The 19,777-nt window shown below is 33.2% G+C and overlaps 1 protein-coding gene across 2 annotated transcripts in view; it reads right to left on the bottom strand.

Annotated features, from left to right (window-relative positions):
- Nucleotides 1-17,146, bottom strand: part of LOC126977888 (ATP-binding cassette sub-family B member 6) — a 48,258-nt gene extending 31,112 nt beyond the window's left edge. The window contains exons 1-6 of one of the 2 annotated variants that reach the window (XM_050826516.1): nucleotides 16,939-17,139; nucleotides 16,501-16,654; nucleotides 15,860-16,004; nucleotides 13,937-14,136; nucleotides 11,842-11,989; nucleotides 3,223-3,394 (exon numbers count right to left, since the gene is read on the bottom strand). In XM_050826516.1, coding sequence (XP_050682473.1) covers nucleotides 3,223-3,394; nucleotides 11,842-11,989; nucleotides 13,937-14,136; nucleotides 15,860-16,004; nucleotides 16,501-16,646 — 811 coding nt within the window. In that variant the 5' untranslated portion in view covers nucleotides 16,647-16,654; nucleotides 16,939-17,139. Of the gene's footprint in view, nucleotides 1-3,222; nucleotides 3,395-11,502; nucleotides 11,744-11,841; nucleotides 11,990-13,936; nucleotides 14,137-15,859; nucleotides 16,005-16,500; nucleotides 16,655-16,938 lie in introns of those variants that run through there. The other variant, XM_050826517.1, reaches the window with a different exon arrangement.
- Nucleotides 17,147-19,777: the final 2,631 nt, after the last annotated feature.

Below are 19,777 nucleotides of genomic sequence, written 5' to 3'. Positions count from 1 at the left end.
AGAATATATCATTATATAGGTGAAGCCTATCGATTATCAGTCACATGATTTAACTACGCTCTTCATCAAGATTGTCCAAGCCGTTCTCGAGTTTTAAAAGGACATACAGACAATCAGAAAATGGTAGATTTGGTATCAGTGAGTCAAAAACTACTGAACCGATTTCTGTGTCCTATTTGAAGGGGTATAATTCTTAAATACTAAAGCTGCTAATGCAATGGTTCACAAGCAGTATGCAAAATATAAGAGATAGTAGGGATAAAATTTAATATGAGACAAATAAAAATTTGGAAAATAAAATTTTATGAACGATGCGGGACTCGAACCCACGACCTCTGGCGTTCCGTGCCAGTGCTCTAACCAACTGAGCCAACCGTTGTTCTTGTTCGAATCTCAGGTTGTGGCTTCATCTACAGGATCAACTTTACAGTTGATTACCTGCTCAACCCCAATATTTACATATTAGGAAATTCACTTGAGATGTCGCTCTTGTAAATCAAAACAATTTGTAATGTTTTTAAAGTGATAACCCTCACTTCTAGGATTAATACACAAATAAAATTTGAAAAACAAACTTTTATGAAAGATGCGGGACTCGAGCCCACGACCTCTGGGGTTCCGTGCCAGTGCTCTAATCGTTCCAGTCCCGCATAGTTCATAGAATATTGTTTTTCAAATTTTATTTGTGCATTAATCCTAGAAGTGAGGGTTATCACTTTAAAAACAACAAATTGATTGATTAGGGCATGGCTGAAACACAGCGCTGCATGGAAACATAAATCCATGATTCCATGTCAGGTGAAGCTGAGCCTTTTCCTTTTGCCTTTTGTTTCATCGCGTATCCTAATTGTTTATTTTATATTTGTATTTGTATAAAGAATTAATTATTATAAGGTTTTTTTATTATTATTATCTTGCAGAAAATTAAGTATCTGTGCAAGGAAAATATTGTTTTTGCTAGTTTGTTCAATAATTCATAAATTACAACGTATGAATCAATAGCAATAGATAACACAGCCAACCTATTAACGAGTGAAACAGCTTCGAGTGAAATCACCACGGATTTATTAATAGCACGGAAAAACTATATATAATCTTTAAATCTTTAACCTTTATGGTGTTTTAGACCAATAATAATAATAATATTGCCACACTTTTTACACAAATTATGTTGCCTCAAATTAGGCATATATAACCTGTGTTATAGGTTGCAAGACAACGATATATTTAATACAATATACTTACTTAAACAATATATAAATACATATAAACATCCATGACTCGGAAACAAACATCTATATTCATCATATAAATGCTTGCACCTACCGGGATTCGCACCAGGGACCTCTAGCTTAGTAGGTAGGATCACTAACCACTCGCCTATACATGTCGTCAGGTCGTCAATACCAATACCACCATATTTCTATAAAATTAGGAACGAAAGTCATAAGAACAAAATGGCGTACATTTTCACTGGCCATCATCATCAGCCGGAAGACGTCCACTGTTGGACAAAAGCCTCAACCAAAGATTTCCACGACGATCGGTTCTGCGCTGCCCTCATCCAACGTATTCCGGCAATCTTGACCAGATCGTCGGTCCATCTTGTGGGGGGCCTATCAACACTGCGTCTTCCGGTACGTGGTCGCCATTCGAGGACTTTTCTGCCCCACCGCCCATCTGTCCGTCGAACTATGTGGCCTGCCCAGTGCTACTTCAGTTTCCTAATCATTTGGGCTATGTCAGTGACTTTAGTTCTCAAGAACCAAAGTACGCCACCATTAAGCACCAAATCAATGGTTCAGATACGCCACTGCCGAAAAATTGCGATAGATTTATACGTCATTACAAAATTAAGTAAATATAACATATTTTATCTCGTAATGCCAATGCGGAAAAAGAAGCAAACGGACGAATGGAACGGTGTGAACTTTTGACTGCAGATGAAAATTTAATAATAATATTATATATAAATTCAAAAATACTTTAACCATGGCTACAAATATAGATCGCGAAACTGTTCATTTGCAAAGTGACCACAAAGCGGGCAAATACGTGTGGCTTTTATTAAATAATTATTTCTCAAATTGAATGGCTAAAATATGTTTTGACCTGGAACAGCGAAATCGCCAAAATTTGTAGTAATGCATAAGATTTCCCAGATTGGTAGAGTAAAGAGGTCTCTTCTTGCCTACCACGCCCACAGAATGTAACACAACTAGTTCCCTTGCCGGGTTGTCGAAAAAATAAGTTGGCAAGCAAACTACGCTAAACTGAAGCGTGCTGAAAAGTTATCTATGGTATCATATGGCAACAAAAATATAATTAAAATGAGGTGACGTCGATAATATAAGTGTCCCAAATGGCCTAATATCTCTTAAAAGTATCGAAAATACCTAAGCCTTAGATAAGCCTTTAGAAGCCTTATACCTTCACCAGAATCATTGGGTTGACAATTAAAACAATGTAGGTAATTTCGTAAAAACTTCAATCAAGTTTATATGTAAAAGTACTTTTGCACAACAGCAAGATGTGGTTGTGTTAGAAATCATAAAAAGTGCATGAAAGACGAATGCCATATACATGAGAAAAGATGTTTTAATTAATATTATTATGACGCTCCTATATTAGACTGCTGAAAGTCTCCATTTTCTAGCATATACACGTAACATTTTCTAACATGTACACTATGAATCTTAGATTCTCTACCAATTTGTTCTACTCTTGGCACTATTTTATTGTGCAAATAGGCTATGTTCACCGGTGCAGTAACACGGTCTGAAGTCTACAAACGTCTAAAAGATAAATGCATTAAGCATGTTAAATTTGACCAACAAACAAATAAATCGGCCACGATATTTAAGAATTACAGCTTAGTAACTAAACTCCAGTAGATTCCGCCATCTTTGATACCTGTCGCACGTTGCTTGAGCGGGAATAGTTGATTATTTGATGGTGCTTTTTTACCAGCGCGGCGTTGGCACAAGTACCTACCGAATGCTTTACATACAAATTGAATTAAAATGCGAATATATTAAATTGCTCTCAATTTTTATTGCTGGGTAGAAACTGACGAAAGCGTTTCTTGTCTAAAATTCAGCAGGCGGATTTTAAAACGCGAATTCGTAGCCGTAGTAGAGGAAGGTTGGGTTTGTTTCTCGGCGCCCGTTAGTCGACAAAATCACACCAGATTAAATTGTATAAGTGTAAACAGAATCTTACCTATCAACTTGTTGTAAATGGGCACCAATAAATTGATCGCGCGACCAGCAATCAACGCCATAATACATATAAAAACGTATATTTGTAGGCACAAACTCTTCTTGGGCCAGAGGAACGGCAACAGGGTGCGTAGCTTAGTAAACACATTGCGGAATGCTGATCTATTTTCTTCCTAAAAAAAAATATAAAATAAAAATATCGCTACTATCCACGACTTGGTATACATGAGGAAACAAAAGTAATTAAGGGTAACCATCTTTAATATTCAGTTATTATGTGGTCCCTACCAATTCATTGTATGGGGGATATTTTTCGATATTCCAAGAATAAATTTAATTAACTAGTTTTATGATCAAAGCCTGCATATTTTGCAGGAGCTACTTCAACTCCTTAATTGATCCTAGGTACCAATTCCCAAGTCCAACGGTTATGTAAAACATTAAGTTCTTATAGCGTAGCTGATATAGACATATTTACGAATTCCTTAGCCAAATTCCGCAAGACTATTTGCAGCAACATTGGTAATCTTTAATAATGTTATAATTGGTATATTAATGTAACTGTCTATAACTATGTAACCTACTCATTTATTAATTTAAAAGAAAACTTCTTTAAATTAATTATATCTGTGCATGTGTGCTGTGTTTATTTGTAAGTAATCACTACATTTACTTCCTAGTTCTTAGTTCTACTTTTTATATTTGTGTGTTTTATTGTAAATAAACCTAATAAATAAATAAACTCCTTTATTATGAAAAAAGGGGTCGTGTTTATTGCAGCAGGAAAAATAATTCCCTATAAAATATCGCCTTGCCCTCAAATAGTTCTATATTGTACCATATTGTATAACGGCTGTTCCCAATATTCAGTCTATCTCCAGTTATGGCCTATTTGAGATAAAAATCGTAACTATCGTTGACTTTTCTGTCTCAATGAACTTATCGACGGTAAGTCACCTTATCCGTACACGCTGTCTGTCAATGAGAGGACGTATAGCTATTACCAGTGATAGAAGTTTGAATGGAAATTGCAATTCACGCGTCCCAATATAAGGCGATAAGAATGACTTATCGGGTATATTGGGACAGCTTCAGATTATTGACAGCTAATTACTGTAGAAGGTAATAAATTATCTCTATCTGTAGATAGTATATTGGGAACGGCCGTTAATGTTACATGCAATAAAAAGTTTATGAATTTGAATTTGTAAGTCGTTCGTATCCCGGCGCGAGAGTGAGTGCATTGAGCGCCTTGACGTGCAGGACAAAGTGGAGGGCACCAGAGGGCGAGGAAGGTCACCAATGCGATGTACCGACCAAATTAAGTCTGCTGTGGGCGGTCCATTGAACGAGTGCACCAAACTGTCGGCCAGCAGGGAAAAGTGGCAAATTGTCGTGGGGCGAATCACACCTGCCCCAAAAGAATTCACTTCGTGATGACCACGACAGCTCTGTAAAGAGTGTAACGGCGAAAAAGAAGAAGTCGTTCTTAGAGCGGTTTCTGGGATTTTAGTAATGTTTTATAATAGATTTTATCCGCTTTTGTTTGATTGTGCCGAAGAACCCGTTACGAGAAGAATAGTGTAGAGAATAGCGATTACGAATGCGCCAAAGGTAAATTAGATAAAGAGTAGATGTTACCCGCAACATCGTCCGCTTTAAAATTAGGAACGTTACTATAAATCATATCTGTACATCCTGTGTAGTACTACCTAAAGAGTAGCTGGATTATATAATATGAGATCCTATATCAAATTTAGGTAATCAAGTTGACTTTGCCATAAGTAACAACAATGAAATTCTACATATTCTACAGACGACCTCTATAGCCCAGTGGTTTGTGACTAGAGGGCCTGGTTTCGAATCCCGGTAGGTGCAATCATTTATTTGTTTCCGAGTCATGGATGTCTATAAGTATTTATGTGTGTTTAATTAAGTATATTGTATTAAAACAAATGTCATAGGTAACTATATTTACAAGACTACATAAAATTAAAACTATCATTACGTGCAGCGTACCAAGAATACTGAATTATTGTATTAAATATATCGTTGTCTTGTACCCATAGTACAGGCTATGCCTAGTTTGGGGCAAGATAATTTGTGTAAGAGTGTGTCAATATTATATTGTATTATACATATAATATACCACTAGATAATATAAGGAAAACATACAGAAATAAAACAAAAAAAAATTAAATTACATCAAGTGCTGGGTAATGGTACAACATTTGGCCGTCAATCTATTCAATTCAACTAAAATATAAATTATTGTGGTTGATATCGCTATGTACCTTCTTTTTGAGCGTGTCTACGTCAGCATTTATTATATAATTTTGATATGGACATGACATCCTAAGCCTAAACTAATTAAAAATAAATCGTAAAATAAATAAACTTTACAAAAATTTTACATTTCTATCAATATTGTTATTTGACATGCGTTAATCATTAGACAGTATTAGACGTAAGTATTATGGCTGTAGCGATGGGGTTTTAGCGCATTTATTATCTATATATATATATAAATGAATTGCTGTTCGTTAGTCTCGCTAAAACTCGAGAACGGCTGGACCGATTTGGCCAATTTAGGTCTTGAATTATTTGTGGAAGTCCAGGGAAAGTTTAAAAGGTGAATAAATAGGAAAATGCTGCTAAATTAAATAAAAACAACAAATTTGTTTTTCCTTTGATGTGTCCATACATAATTTCTATGAGAGAATTTATTGACGCACGGTTTGACAGTTCTGCTGTGAAACAATTTCATTGCGACAGCAGGGTGCATATTTTACGAAGTAATTTTTGATGTTATGATATATTATTGACAAATTCAATTCAAAATCATTATTTTATTTATTATATACAGAACAACGTCTCCGAAACGGCTTTACTGATTTTTATAAAATTTTATATGTAAAATCAGTAGGTCTGAGAATCGGCTACTATCTATTTTTCATACCCCTAAGGGTTGTTCACCCTTAACATATTTTTTTATTTTTTTGACATAATTTTTTATTTTTTATTATAATTCTGCATTAAAAAATACATACAACTTCAAATTTTCACCCGTCTACGATCAACAGCTATTTTTTAACGCGATTTTTATATTATTCTGTTCCATCCACAGATCAGCAATAGGGTTGCAAGATGGCAACCGAATATAAAAGATGGCAACCGAATATAATAATTATTGTAGTATATTTGGTAGGTCTGAGAATCGGTCGTCATCTATTTTTTATGCCGCAAAAATTTTATATATTACATTTTATAATTACTTTATTTGGCAATATGATTGCTGGGTCAGCTAGTTATTAAAATAATTTTGTAAACAATTTGTTATTTTTTAAAGTGGTAACCCTCACTTCTGACATTAATTACACAAATTAAATTTGAAAACAAAATTTACGTCAAAAGCCATAACCTGAGAGTTGAACAATACATACAAGATTTATCAACGATACGTCACTCGCACGGTTGACTCAGTGGAAAGAGCGCTCGCACGGAACGTAAATTTTATTTTCAAATTTAATTTGTGTAAAATAATTTTCATGATGTAGGTATTAAAAATAATAACGTTTCAAACGCTTCTATTAAACGCGACGTTTTATCAGGAAAAGAATATGGTTCTTAAGTATTATTTTATTATTGCAGACAATCAGTGTTATCAATTAGTGTTAAAGAAATACTTAAGCGTTTTGTTTCAGTCGTGTAGTCAAACTACTTTCTATGATAGTAAATGAGATTAATAAAATATTATGTTTATACTTAGTAGTGAATTTTTACTTTAAGCATGCAATCTATAAAAAAACTGTGCATTTGTACAAAATAATATATTATTCCTTCCATTATTATTTCCATAATGAATGAACACATAACACACCTGAACACCCGGACTATACATATAATAAAATCGTAAGCAATTGAAAATTTTAGAGACCAGCTAACGCCTAGATGCAGGTTAGTAAAGTGGATTTTCTAATTCTTTGTTATTTTTTTTTATTGATATAGTGATTAAGTGGTACAATAACTACAGCGCAACAAAACACGCTTAACAAACAAGCTTGATATAAACAGGACTTATACTAACAGCCAATAACAAGAAAAAACGATTAACAGATGACTTACTTGCTAACTTATCTACGTACTTCATTTATTTTTTATTTTGGGTATATTGTCACAGAAGTTTTCTATAGCATCTCTCTAATAATTTGCAAAAAATTGCATTCTATACAGCGGACTATGATCCCCAAGTTTGGTTCTGCTTTGTGGCAAACAGAAAGTCTTGCGATTGTGTAAGCGGCTACAATCACGAGGCACAACGAACTTTAAGCTTTCATTAGCTTTGCCAAGAAAATAACATCTGCAATCTTTCTGCGGTCTTTAAGTGATTTCATTCTATAGTAAGTGAGACGAGAGTCGTACGAAAACAATTTATTACATTTGAAGTCTTTGTAAGATAGATGGTATAGAAACCGTTTTTGAATTCGTTCTATTCTATCGGAATGAACTTGATACCCTGGACTCCATACCGTGCTGCTATAATCAAGGATACTACAACCATAGGCCAGATATCTTTGACGCTTTAGATGCTATTTGTTCTATGTGTGGGCGAAAACTTAAAGTCGAGTCTATAATAATACCAAGGTCTCTCATACTATAAACTTCCTTAAGACTAACATTATTTTATATACACAGTCTAACGGATTTTTCTTTCTGGTAAATTTAATGTGGAAACATTTTTCAATATTTAAGAACATTCCATTTGTGGTGCACCAAGAGTGAACAGCATTAATATCATTTTGTAGTGTTGTCACGTCAGCTTGGCTGTTAACAGCCAAACTATTAATAGTTTTGTAAATTTTCATATCGTCTGCAAACATTTTGAATTTAGCATTTAACTTGAGTGCCAAATCATTTATGAAAATTAAAAAGAATGTGACCAAATGTGATCCTTGAGGTACACCCGATGATATATTTATCTCATAGGACTTGAAACCATTAACAGAAAGCAGTTGTGACCGATTTCTTAAGTAAGATTCACACCAACGCAACAATGAGCCATGAAATACCAAAAACTCAATTTTTAACAATAAAATATTATGGTTCACCACATCGAAAGCTTTTTGAAAATCAGTGTAAATTGAATGTACTTCGCCAGTAGCATCTACAATCTCAGCGATGTCTGAAATATAACTAAGTTCGAGGTTGTGGATTTCCGAGGGCGAAACCCGTGTTGATTAGGATCGAGATATGGAGCTATATGAGAATATATTACTTTTTGAAGTAGACTTTCTAAGACTTTTCCACATATATATAAAACAAATATAGACCGGTAGTTTTTTATATCTTTTGAGTTGCCGGACTTATGGACTGGTGTGACATTTGGTAGGAAATATGCCCGTTTGCAACAAACAATTATATATGAGACTTAGTGGTTTAACTAATTATTTGTGTGCGCATTTTTTAAGTAATATTAGAGCAAGAAGATCTAGACCGGGTCCCTTAAGTGAATCGAAGTATAGAAGGTGTTTTAAAACTTCCTCTTCAGTTAGTTGGCAACTACCGAGTGAAGCATTGGGAATGATATTGTTTAGGTGTGGTGAATTTCCTACGTGACAGTTACTGGTGTTAGTATAGACCGATAAAAATGTTTAGCAAAGACGTCGCCAAAAATATATTATTTCGTTTTTTGGCAACAAAGTTATCCAGACTCATTTCATTCGGAATACAATTGTTACTATTTTTACGTTGTTGTTTAAAAACCTTCCAAAAGTAGGTAGGATCATCATTTTTAAAATTGTCATAACAACCTTTTATCATGATGGCACAACGTTCGCGTAGTAATTCGTATGAAAATGTGTCCATTGAGTTGTTAATTTTTTTACTTTTATGGTGGATTTTGCCTTTTCTTCAAGTGCTCCTAAGAATGGACATGAGAACCATATAGGATAGTGACTATCTCGCGGTTTCCGCATGAGTGTATGTCTATAAATAATGGGCATTAGTGTCTGGTAATTTCTAATTTTGCATCGACCGAATTGACATTATGAAATAGAGACAACCATTTAATTTGATCCAGTTCATTATAGACATATTATATATATACCATAGTCACATAAGAAGTTGAGAAACCGTGTTCGAGAAGGTTTCATGTAGCGGTTATAGATGAATGAACGATCACCTGGTAAGTGATCACCGTGAATACAATCTCTTGTAACACCAGAGGATCATAATGTCCTGCAGACACAGTGCAATCATTTTTGCATTTGTTGTTCGTGAAAAAAAATTCTTGAAAAACGCACTGTAGATGAACGACACATATCAATCAATCAATATGATGGGACCACTGAAATGAAGGACTGGTCCTAGTTCCTAATCAAGTTAGAGCAAGATTGTCCTTCGGCACCCTTTGATAGATTCTTTCACAACATAGAATTGTTGTATTTAAGTTCGCGGTATATACATAATTATTACCAACTCAATCAAAGATTGTTTACATAAAAATCAACACTATATATTGAATAATCAAATTAAATATATACTTTTATTGTAACAAATAAAAACTATACCTTTATAAATAAATTTAATTACTATTTAGTTTCTGTATAAATATAATTAAAAGAAAAAAAAAGGTTTTCATACTTTTTTTTCACGTTCGTAAATTAAATGAATTCAAACAAAGTTAAACTTTCTTGCTTTCGCATTGGCACTTGAATTATTTTTTTGTATAGATTGCGCATTATCATACTAAATTTAATATTGCCCAAGGTTTTATACAATTTCCAAAGGTAGTTACGGTTATAAAGCTATGGTATCCTAGATAATATTATTAAATTAGTTTCGGCGATATTGTTTTTGACGTTCAATAAGTTATTTTAAATATATATTGAAATTCAAATATTTTTATTTAAAATATTTAAATAAAAATATTCGAATTTCAATACAATATTGCCCAGGTGACACGTGTACTCCATACACTTAACGAAATAGCGTTTCAAACGGATCCGTTTCATTGCACTTCTTGTGAACTCGAGAGAATAGCACTATTTATAATGTCATAAAATCTATAAATAAATATATAGTTATTCCTAACAATTCTGAAAACATAAAGGGCAGCCCCCTAGATAAAACAACTCTGGCAATAGAGAAAAACCGAGTTCCGTACGTATTCAAGACATTACACCTGATAGAGTTACAATAAAAACATAAGTAAATACATTAGGAAGGATATCCTGCAATAAATGATGTGTATTTTGAAGAAAATAAATATAAATGTTTCACTCATAATTATTTTTCGCATTTTTCACTTTGGGCGCCCTTGCACTACTAACATAATGTGTGTTCAGATTCTGTCAAGGTGATTGTACCAATGAAATTAGGATGATCTGAGAGGTGCGTGAGCATTTCTGATCGTCACTTTGAGACATAACATGTTAAGACTCATTAGTTTTTTTTTAATACTTGTATATATATAGATGAGTCATGGATGTTTAAATGTATTTATGTATGTTTAAGTAAGTATATTGTATTAAATATATCGTTATCTTGTAACCCATAACACAGGCTATATATGCTTAACTTGGGGCAAGATAATTTGTGTAAAAAGTGTGTCAATATTATTATTATTATATAGGAGGGGGCAAACGGGCAAGACGCTCACGGGATACGGAATGGTGAGGCAACCCCCCCTCCCCCTCCCCCATGGACATCCGCAACAACAGGTATCAAGAGATGCGTTGCCGGCCTTTAAGGTAGGAGTATGCTCTTTTTTTGAAGGTCCCTAAGTCGTATCGGTTAGGGTAATTGATTCCACAAAGTGGCTGTGCGAGATAAGAAATTTCTTGCAAAACGCGCGATTGTTGAATGCCCGACGTCAATGTCCGGTGGTGGAATTCGGCCGCTGGAATCAACCCGAACAGCTCCTCTGAGCACTCCCTGTGATAATATTCAAACCGAAACACAATCGTGCTTGCACATTACTGCTTCACGTCAGAAAAAGGCGTCGGTGTATTATCAACCTAGCCTTCCACTGGTATTAGTACAACTAATATATAAAATTCTCGTGTCACGGTGTGCGGGACCGAACTCCTCCGAAACAGCTTGACCGATTCTCATGAAATTTTGAGCGCATATTGGGTAGGTCCGAGAATCGGACAACATCTATTTTCCATCCCCCTAAATGTTAAGGGTGGTCCACACAAATTTATTAATTTTTCAAATTTTCACCCATCTACGAACAGTTACTTTTGTATCGCGATTTTAATATCGGCAATACAACGTGGGTCAACAAGTAATATATAATATAATTGTTACAGCTATTCAACAGTGCCTTTTCATCTTCATCTTTCAATAATTGAATGCGTTAACGAACGCAACGCCAATATAGTCATTTAGTTCCGCCGTTGTTATTGAACGCTTTGCGGCAGCCCACATTGGAAAACTCGTATCACTGCGTGCGCTGCGCTTTCAACGGGCAATGCGCATGCCTCACGTGCGCTGATGACTGCGGTATGACGAATTCCCTTGATGAACATAGAAAGGCACAATGTGAACATAGCTAATAAGTAGGTACCCTAAACTACAAAAAAGATATTTAAATAAAAAGGAACATTCAACATACCCTTGGTATATTCCTGCGATTGCCATCGTCTCCCTCGAGATATTCAAATTGGTGCATAATACCAGGGGCTTTGAGGCCAAGAACAAACATTGTCATGCAAGACACATACCGACCAACAAACATTGTCATTTCTAAGCGATCTTGAAGACTGAAACAAATAAAGCAGCGATAGAAAAAGATTTTTTTTTTCGTTGAACATTGATACTGGTATTAATATATAAGATTCAGAAAAAGAATGTCATAGGACTGAGACTTAATAACAAAAAAAGAATCACTTTCATAATATTATCAGTTACTAACATACACAATAAATAAACTATGTTGGTATTTTATATATCTCGCAACATTACATTTGTAATGTATAGATATATATGTAGGTATACTTTACCTATGTGATTCAGCCATAACTAATGAATAAAAATGCTTTTTATAAATGAAGGATTGTCTTAATAAAACTGATTTGTACATTATATGGTTGGGAAAAGCATTTAGCTTATAGTATGTATAAATCTGAAATAAAATCTCTTTGGCGGTACTTTTTGTATCTTCATTGATTTTGATTACATAAAAAGGTTACATTCGACAAAAGAACCAAATAAGTCAAGTGTTTTCATTTGTTCTTCTTCTATCTGTCAAAATGAATGAATCTAATCATTAGACTGAGCCCACATCATTAGAGTGAGCAAGACACTTCTAACCACACAGGTGGAATAATCAGCCTGCTATAGTATTTCCGAACTGATATGATATTGGGACATTCTCTCTCTAAAACTCAAGCATCTCTTAAACTCTGGTATTTCAGGGGATCAGGGGTGACTGATTTTCACTTCCCATCCGGTTGAGCCACTATCCCATTTAACCCCACTGATATAGAAAAAACTGTATCTCCTATGACTACACAACATAGGTAAAAACTTAAGTGAGAAAGAGAACACACACACTGACATATGGATAAATTTAACTTTTTTAACACATTATGCGAGGAATATAATGAGTAATAAAACCGTTAATTTTATTAGTGTGTATAGATAAATAATGCAATGAATAGACTAGAATTATGGGCAAGAAGCTATTTTTTTTTTAATGAAAATAAGGGACAAGACGCGCAGGATGTTCAGCTGATGGTAATTGATACGCCCTGCCCATTACAATGCAGTGCCGCTCGGGATTCTTGAAAAACTACAATTGCGCTCGTCATCTTGAGACATAAGATGTTCTGTCTCATTTGCCCAGTAATTTCACTAGCTACGGCGCCCTTTAGACCGAAACACAGTAATGCTTACACATTACTGCTTCACGGCAGAAAGGCGCCGTTGTGGTACCCGTAATCTAGCCGGCATCCTGTACAAAGGAGCCTCCAACTGGTTTTTCACGTTCCCAGCTTTCAGTTAGAATGAAAATATCAACCATAAAAAGGCCCCCATGAACGAAGGTTGTATCTATAACTATCAAGACACTAATGGAAGTGGGCTGGGCGCAATCAGAAGACAAACAAAACAGAACAAAACATTAATGCATTAGTACACAGGTCACATGAAAATAAAAAGGGGTAGACCTTTCCAAAGAAGATGAAGTAACAACTGTGCCATGTGGACTAGAATTGGGGACGTAACACATTTATAGAGGAAATTGGAGAGGCTTTTGCCAAGAAAAGGCAAAAAGACAAGGTTGTTTTTTGTTTATGACAGTAAGGGACGAGACAAAGGATGTTCAGTTGATGGTAATTGATATGCCCTGCCCATTACAATGCAATGCCGCTCAGGATTCTTGAAAACCCAAAATTCTGGGTGGCACTACAACTGTGCTCGTGACCTTGAGACATGGCGCTGATGACAACGGCGCCGTAATTAGCGCTACGGCGCCGTTCAGACCGAAACACAATAGTTCTTAGACATTAATGTTTCACGGCATAAATAAGAGTGGTTGTGGTACACATCACCTAGCCAGCATCCTGTGCTAAGTAGCCTCCTCCCACTTGTGTTGAGTGAGTCTAAATTTAATTGTTTTATTTCAATATAAATATTAGTAAAACAAAGTGTAAATCTTGTCTGAATAAAGGCTCATATTATAATAAAGATTAATAATAAATACTTACTCTTTTAAATGCCACCACCATCCCTCTTTGTTAAGGTTCAAGAAAGATAAATTCTCAGACACAAAGATCATAGCCCAAAACATTAGCAGCACAAATCCATGGCCCCTTGGTGGAACTGATGGTAACAAATATTTTCTTTCTATCACAGCCAAATACGCAGAAAGTGGAAACACTATAACATTAACTACCAGAGAAAGAATCTGAAACAACACATATTTTTAAATTTTTGAAAACAAATAGTTGTTGGTAGTGGCTATTATCCACTTTCAAACATTATTATGCATCATGTTTTTAGAATTGTGGATGTGTGGAGTTCCTCCACAGTGCAGTTTTTGAGGAACTTTCTTCCACATACAAGCAAGCTGTGGAATGAGCTTGTGCAATGTTTTTCGATTTTCTTAATGACACCACTGACTGGGAATAACGCGAAAACCCCCATCCATATTTTTATATAAAAAAAAGCCCGCTGAGTTTCTTGCGCCCATTCTTCTCAGGCCTCAGGCAGTCTTTTTTGAATGGGTGGTAGCTTTTGACATTCAATAAGTGATTTTGAATCCTATTTTGAATAAAAAAATTTGAATTTGGAACTTGAATTTGATTTAAACTACTATTTTGAATAAAAATATATAAAATTTGAATTCCACAGCTTAGTAGTAAATTGTAAAACGTTCATTGATAATACTTTGGATTGTGTGGTTTTAAAGGATCATGCTATTTTCTAGCTTCTAGGGATTTCGAAAATTAGTATTTCATGTAACATATTACAATAATTAGGGTCTGTACAGGCAGACAACAAAGTAATCATATAAGGGAGATTTACTTAGATGTACACTTGTCTTAAAGGTTTAATTAATCAAATAAGCGAAAAGTGTAAGGTTAGATTCTAATTAAAATGATAAAATGACTTAGGAGCTGTGAAAGTGTTAGCCTCTATTTTCAGTAACTCACACACTAACATGTCGCGATCGTAAGAAGTAGATGTCATGCACACGAAAGTAATAAACCTGGCCTGTTGTCATGTGTTGTCCTAACAGCAAGAAACTCTATCTATGTATAAATTATCTAGGGTTTTTATCATAAAAGGAAAAAAACCTGTAAAAACATTATTCATGTCTAATAGCACCTTTCAAATTTCAGGATTATCTATCTCTATATGTAGAGATAGATAATCCGATCCGATTATCTAATATAAATATAACATCCAATAGTAGCAAATTCTGAAAAACATAAATATTTAATCAAAAAAACTTGCAAAGAAAAAATATATAATCGTATATTTAGGGAAGAAGATATGTTGCGGTAAGGAGATATGCTGTCGTAACAAGCTTGTTTATAATATTATATAATCGATAAAATTACTATGCTACTGTAACACGATAAAGTATATTGCTTGGAGATAACAGGGGTCAAACTCCCGACAATTTTACAAGGTTTTTACCTATGAACTTTTTTGATCAGATATGTTTTGTTTTATTATTATATTTTATTATCCATTTTGCACATCAGTATTTATACTTGCTAAATATAAAATGAAGGTTATGGAATGTCATGTTAATTAAATAATAATACAAAAAGAAATTTTTACACTAAACCCTAATGTAAAAATACAACTACAATTGTTACAGGCATTTTAATTGTTGTAAGTATTTATTATATTATGAAATTCAGTCAATTCTACAGCCTTAGAATGAAGTCTTAAGATTTGACAAAAAATATGCCTACATTGAACCATTTCTATACTTTGATATATTTTTCTATGATTTGCTGAGTTTCTTGCGCTCATTCCTCTCAGGCCTTAGGTATACTTTTTACGAATGGGTGGTATTTTTTACTTTCAATAAGTGATATAATATCCTATTTTGAATAAAAATATTTGAATTTGAATTATGCAAATACAAAATTTAAAAAGTATTCAAAACATACCATGTACCCATATATATGTCCTCCTTTAAACAAAAAAGCTTGAAGTATAAATCTTGTTACAGCCAAAATTGGGACAAACAATGTGAACGAAATTTGCACAAAAAATAATTTTGACGATCTCACATCCAGAACTTCAGTAGCATATCTGTAAAGCAATTAATAATTCAATACTTAAAGTTTCCATGTAAGTTCAAATTTTGTTTAAAACCACTGTTTTGCAAGTTCAGTTCTAATTAAATTGTGTTGGCAACATATATCATATAATATGGATAAACAGACTAGTATAATCAATTATCATCCTTATAAACCCCACATAGCGCTCAAAATATTTTTTTTTCTTTGAGATTAGGAATCCATTATTTTTATTTATATAGGCCTAACCTTGTAAAAGCAATGCTTCATGTGTCCATCATTGACTATACATAATGAACAATAGGCATGGTTGATAACATACCAATAAGGCAACAATGCTTCTCTTTTATATAAGTAACATTATAATATCTAGGAATAATACAAATATACTATAAAGTAGTACTTTTCTACTATTGATTAATATCATGAGACTAATTTTCTAATCAAGAGAACTAAAGCATTAAATTTGGTTTTTGTCATTTTCATTATATTTTAGGTTGATAACATACCGTTTATACATTATAATTTGTGCTACACCAAACACAAGCAGAAATAGTCCTATGAATGTTGCGGTGGCTGTCTCCATAAAACATTGTGATATTCCATGATCAACCCATATTTCTCCCAAAGTAACGTTCGGTGGACAGTACTCCATTTGGCTATCTAAAATTATTTGATTATTTAATATAGTATCATGAAGAACAACGCATCACGAAAGTGCTCTTATGAGTCGTAATTCTTCTATATTTAACACATACATCATTAATACAAATATTTGCCTAAAAAAAGGCTATTACTTCCATAGTCTTGGTTATTTTCTTACCCAGAATTGTACTAATTAGATAAAAAATAAATCAAAACGTGCACCTTTTTCACCAGAAACCAAAACACAGAACGTCGGAAAACACAAATATAATAATATAATGCTTAGTAATTAATATAGGTACCTTAATAACAGTTTGTCTGCTAAGTTTGTAAACATTTAAATCGTCAATTCTATATATTTAAAAATACTATTCTGCAAGAACCATGCTCGACTATAATAGTAAAATTTAAAATCAGTATTAAAGACTTGCAAGTTGCAGTCCTTACTTGCTTAAATGCTCACTGCAAAAATAATTTGATTTATGATTTGAACACGATATGAATGAAATAACAAAATTCAAATTCCGGTACATTTTCAATGTCAAAATGTCAAATGAAGACATAATGACACTGGCATTTATAACTTTTTTCTAAGGAGAATAATATTATAGCCAAGGTACTTACCATTCGGTAAATAGGCAGTTGATATTTGATAAAATAGGTATTTTATTTCCGTAGGTGAACAGAGTTTTTGTTTGTTTTTCGATTTATACCCCATATTCGGTGAGTTGCTATTATTATAACACAATTATACTGTGTGAGACATCATATTATATAATAATAATTATTATAATAGTATGATATAATATAGTATTTGTTGATATAAATTAGACTTGAAATAGTGTCCATTCAAATCGAATAACGACTTTGATCTGTCGTTTCCTTTGTCTGTTTCTTGCTATTTATTTAGTTTAAAATATGTTGAAATATGATTCTTTATTTACTTTTTTACTTGGAAAATTATCGTACAATACAGTTCAGCAGTTATTTTGTCCAAATATAGCATAGTTATATTTTATATCATACACAAGCGATCTCACACTTCAAGGTCAAAGGTTTCTGACAGCGCAAATAGTTTTTAACAATTTTTATGAAGTGAAATCTTCTTTCGCGACGTTGAGCACTTTCCTTGGCATGAGTATAAAATGTTAAACAACATGATGCGACATGACACGTGACCCTGATCGAAAATTAATAAAAAAATTGTTGAAATTATGGAAAATGAACTTTCGGTGGAAGGTAAGAAAGGAAGGTAAAAGAATCAAATTAGATTGGCAAACTTTATCTTCAGTTGATATATTAATATCAACATATAAACATGCAGAGACGGAGCTCTGTACCATTACTCTGGTTTTAGTAACTAATTTTTATTGGGTCATAATGCAATCCATATTCAATTCATATTTTTGAAGTAAAAACTTCTTTAGCGGTGTTGAGCACTTTTCTCGGGATGGGTATAAAATGTTATTTCCGCGTCAGGAGACGATTCGTAAGACAGCCATTGAAATTATGGATGAAAGTTGATTTTTCAGAGGGATAAACTTTTTAATGTAAAATAATTGTAATAGTTCTGAAGTGTTAAATTTTTGTGTAATATAAATTGTCATTTTTGTATATGATAGCGCAATATTGTACTAAACCACATAAATTCTAGTACTTTTATACTGATACACAAAGCAATTCGTTCGAAATTATTCCCTAACCATACCAACATATAAAAAATGCACAACTTTAATGTTCACGTTTTCACTTCTGCTGGCACTCCCGGAGTGCAACCATTTATTTATAACGATTTTGTTCTATGTTGTACATGTATTACACAATACTGAGAAGCTTATTTCGTTATCATTTTGTTGAAGGTTTTAAAGTGAAACTTTTATTACATCGTCTCAAACTTTTTCGTCTGTGTTGCATGTCGCGTGACGGTCGGGCGACGCCTATAGTTCGCAGCAGCTGACCGTGTAGTGTATAGAATATTACTCATTTGTGCCAATGCTCCATGCTATTTTATTTGTTTTTATCAGTGTTTAATGTAAATGTTGTTATTTATTAAAGTGAAACTTTTATTCAATATTTTTAACCACGGCCAAGACACAGAGTCCAATGAAAATATTAGTTGGAGGCTTATTCTACTTTTATTATTTCCCATTATCATTCCAATTTTCCAAGCATAAAATTTAGATTGAAAAAGCGATTTTTATACCCTTATTGCAATATTATTCCAAAAAATTTTAGTTAAATGTCTATAATGTGAAAAAAAAAGTTTCACTTTTACCGTGGTTTCATAAAACCACACAATCCTTTTTATTTTGAACAGAAAACGTAGATTATCACGACATAATATAAACATTAAAATTCTTCGGATTTATGTCGTGAAATTCCTACCTTACTCAATATTGTGCTTCATATGGTATTTGGTTTTTTAAATTATCCAAAGTATTAGTATTCAACAAAAACTAGATTAAATTTTCTATAGTTCAGTATATAAATATAAAGTTTAGATACTTAACATCTACTCATAAAAGGGTTATGAATGTAAAGTCACTAAACGCATAAAATATCTGTTCATCGTCAATTTCGTGGGTGTCGTTCTGTAGGAATATCCTAAACTTTTACTATGAAGCATGAAAATTTTATTTTGGTGAAAAGAAAGAACAATTAAAGTTGATTTTAAAACCATAAACACTTATAAATAAAACTAGTTCCTTATTCCTTGACAATCCTCGTTTATTCCAAAATATAACTGTTTTGCTACTTTTGTGTCGAAAAAAAGATCTGTGTAAAATAAAATAAACTTCACTGAAATCACCTAACTATAAGCTTTCTTTTGTATTTTGAAAATGTATATAATTCAATTTTTTAATATGGAATTTAAAATAAAATAGTAGCCTTGAAATTTTTTCAACAATGAATATTATTGGTTCTAAGTATAATATATAAATAAAATTTCGAACAATGCCAAGTAAAAGAAAAAAACACTTATTAATTTTCTGCCACTGAGTTGGTATCGGTTGCACGCATCACGCGAAAGTTGTACTAGAGTACTGGAGTGCTCGATTATGTGTGAAGCGTTGTTGTGATTTGAACATTAAAGCATTATGCCGTAATAAATGCTCTTTAGTCACAGCTTTAGTGCTGTAA

Source organism: Leptidea sinapis, chromosome 46 (genome assembly GCF_905404315.1).
Source record: "Leptidea sinapis chromosome 46, ilLepSina1.1, whole genome shotgun sequence".
In the NCBI taxonomy this organism is placed as follows: Eukaryota; Metazoa; Arthropoda; class Insecta; order Lepidoptera; family Pieridae; genus Leptidea; species Leptidea sinapis.
This window is presented reverse-complemented; position numbering and strand designations above follow the sequence as displayed.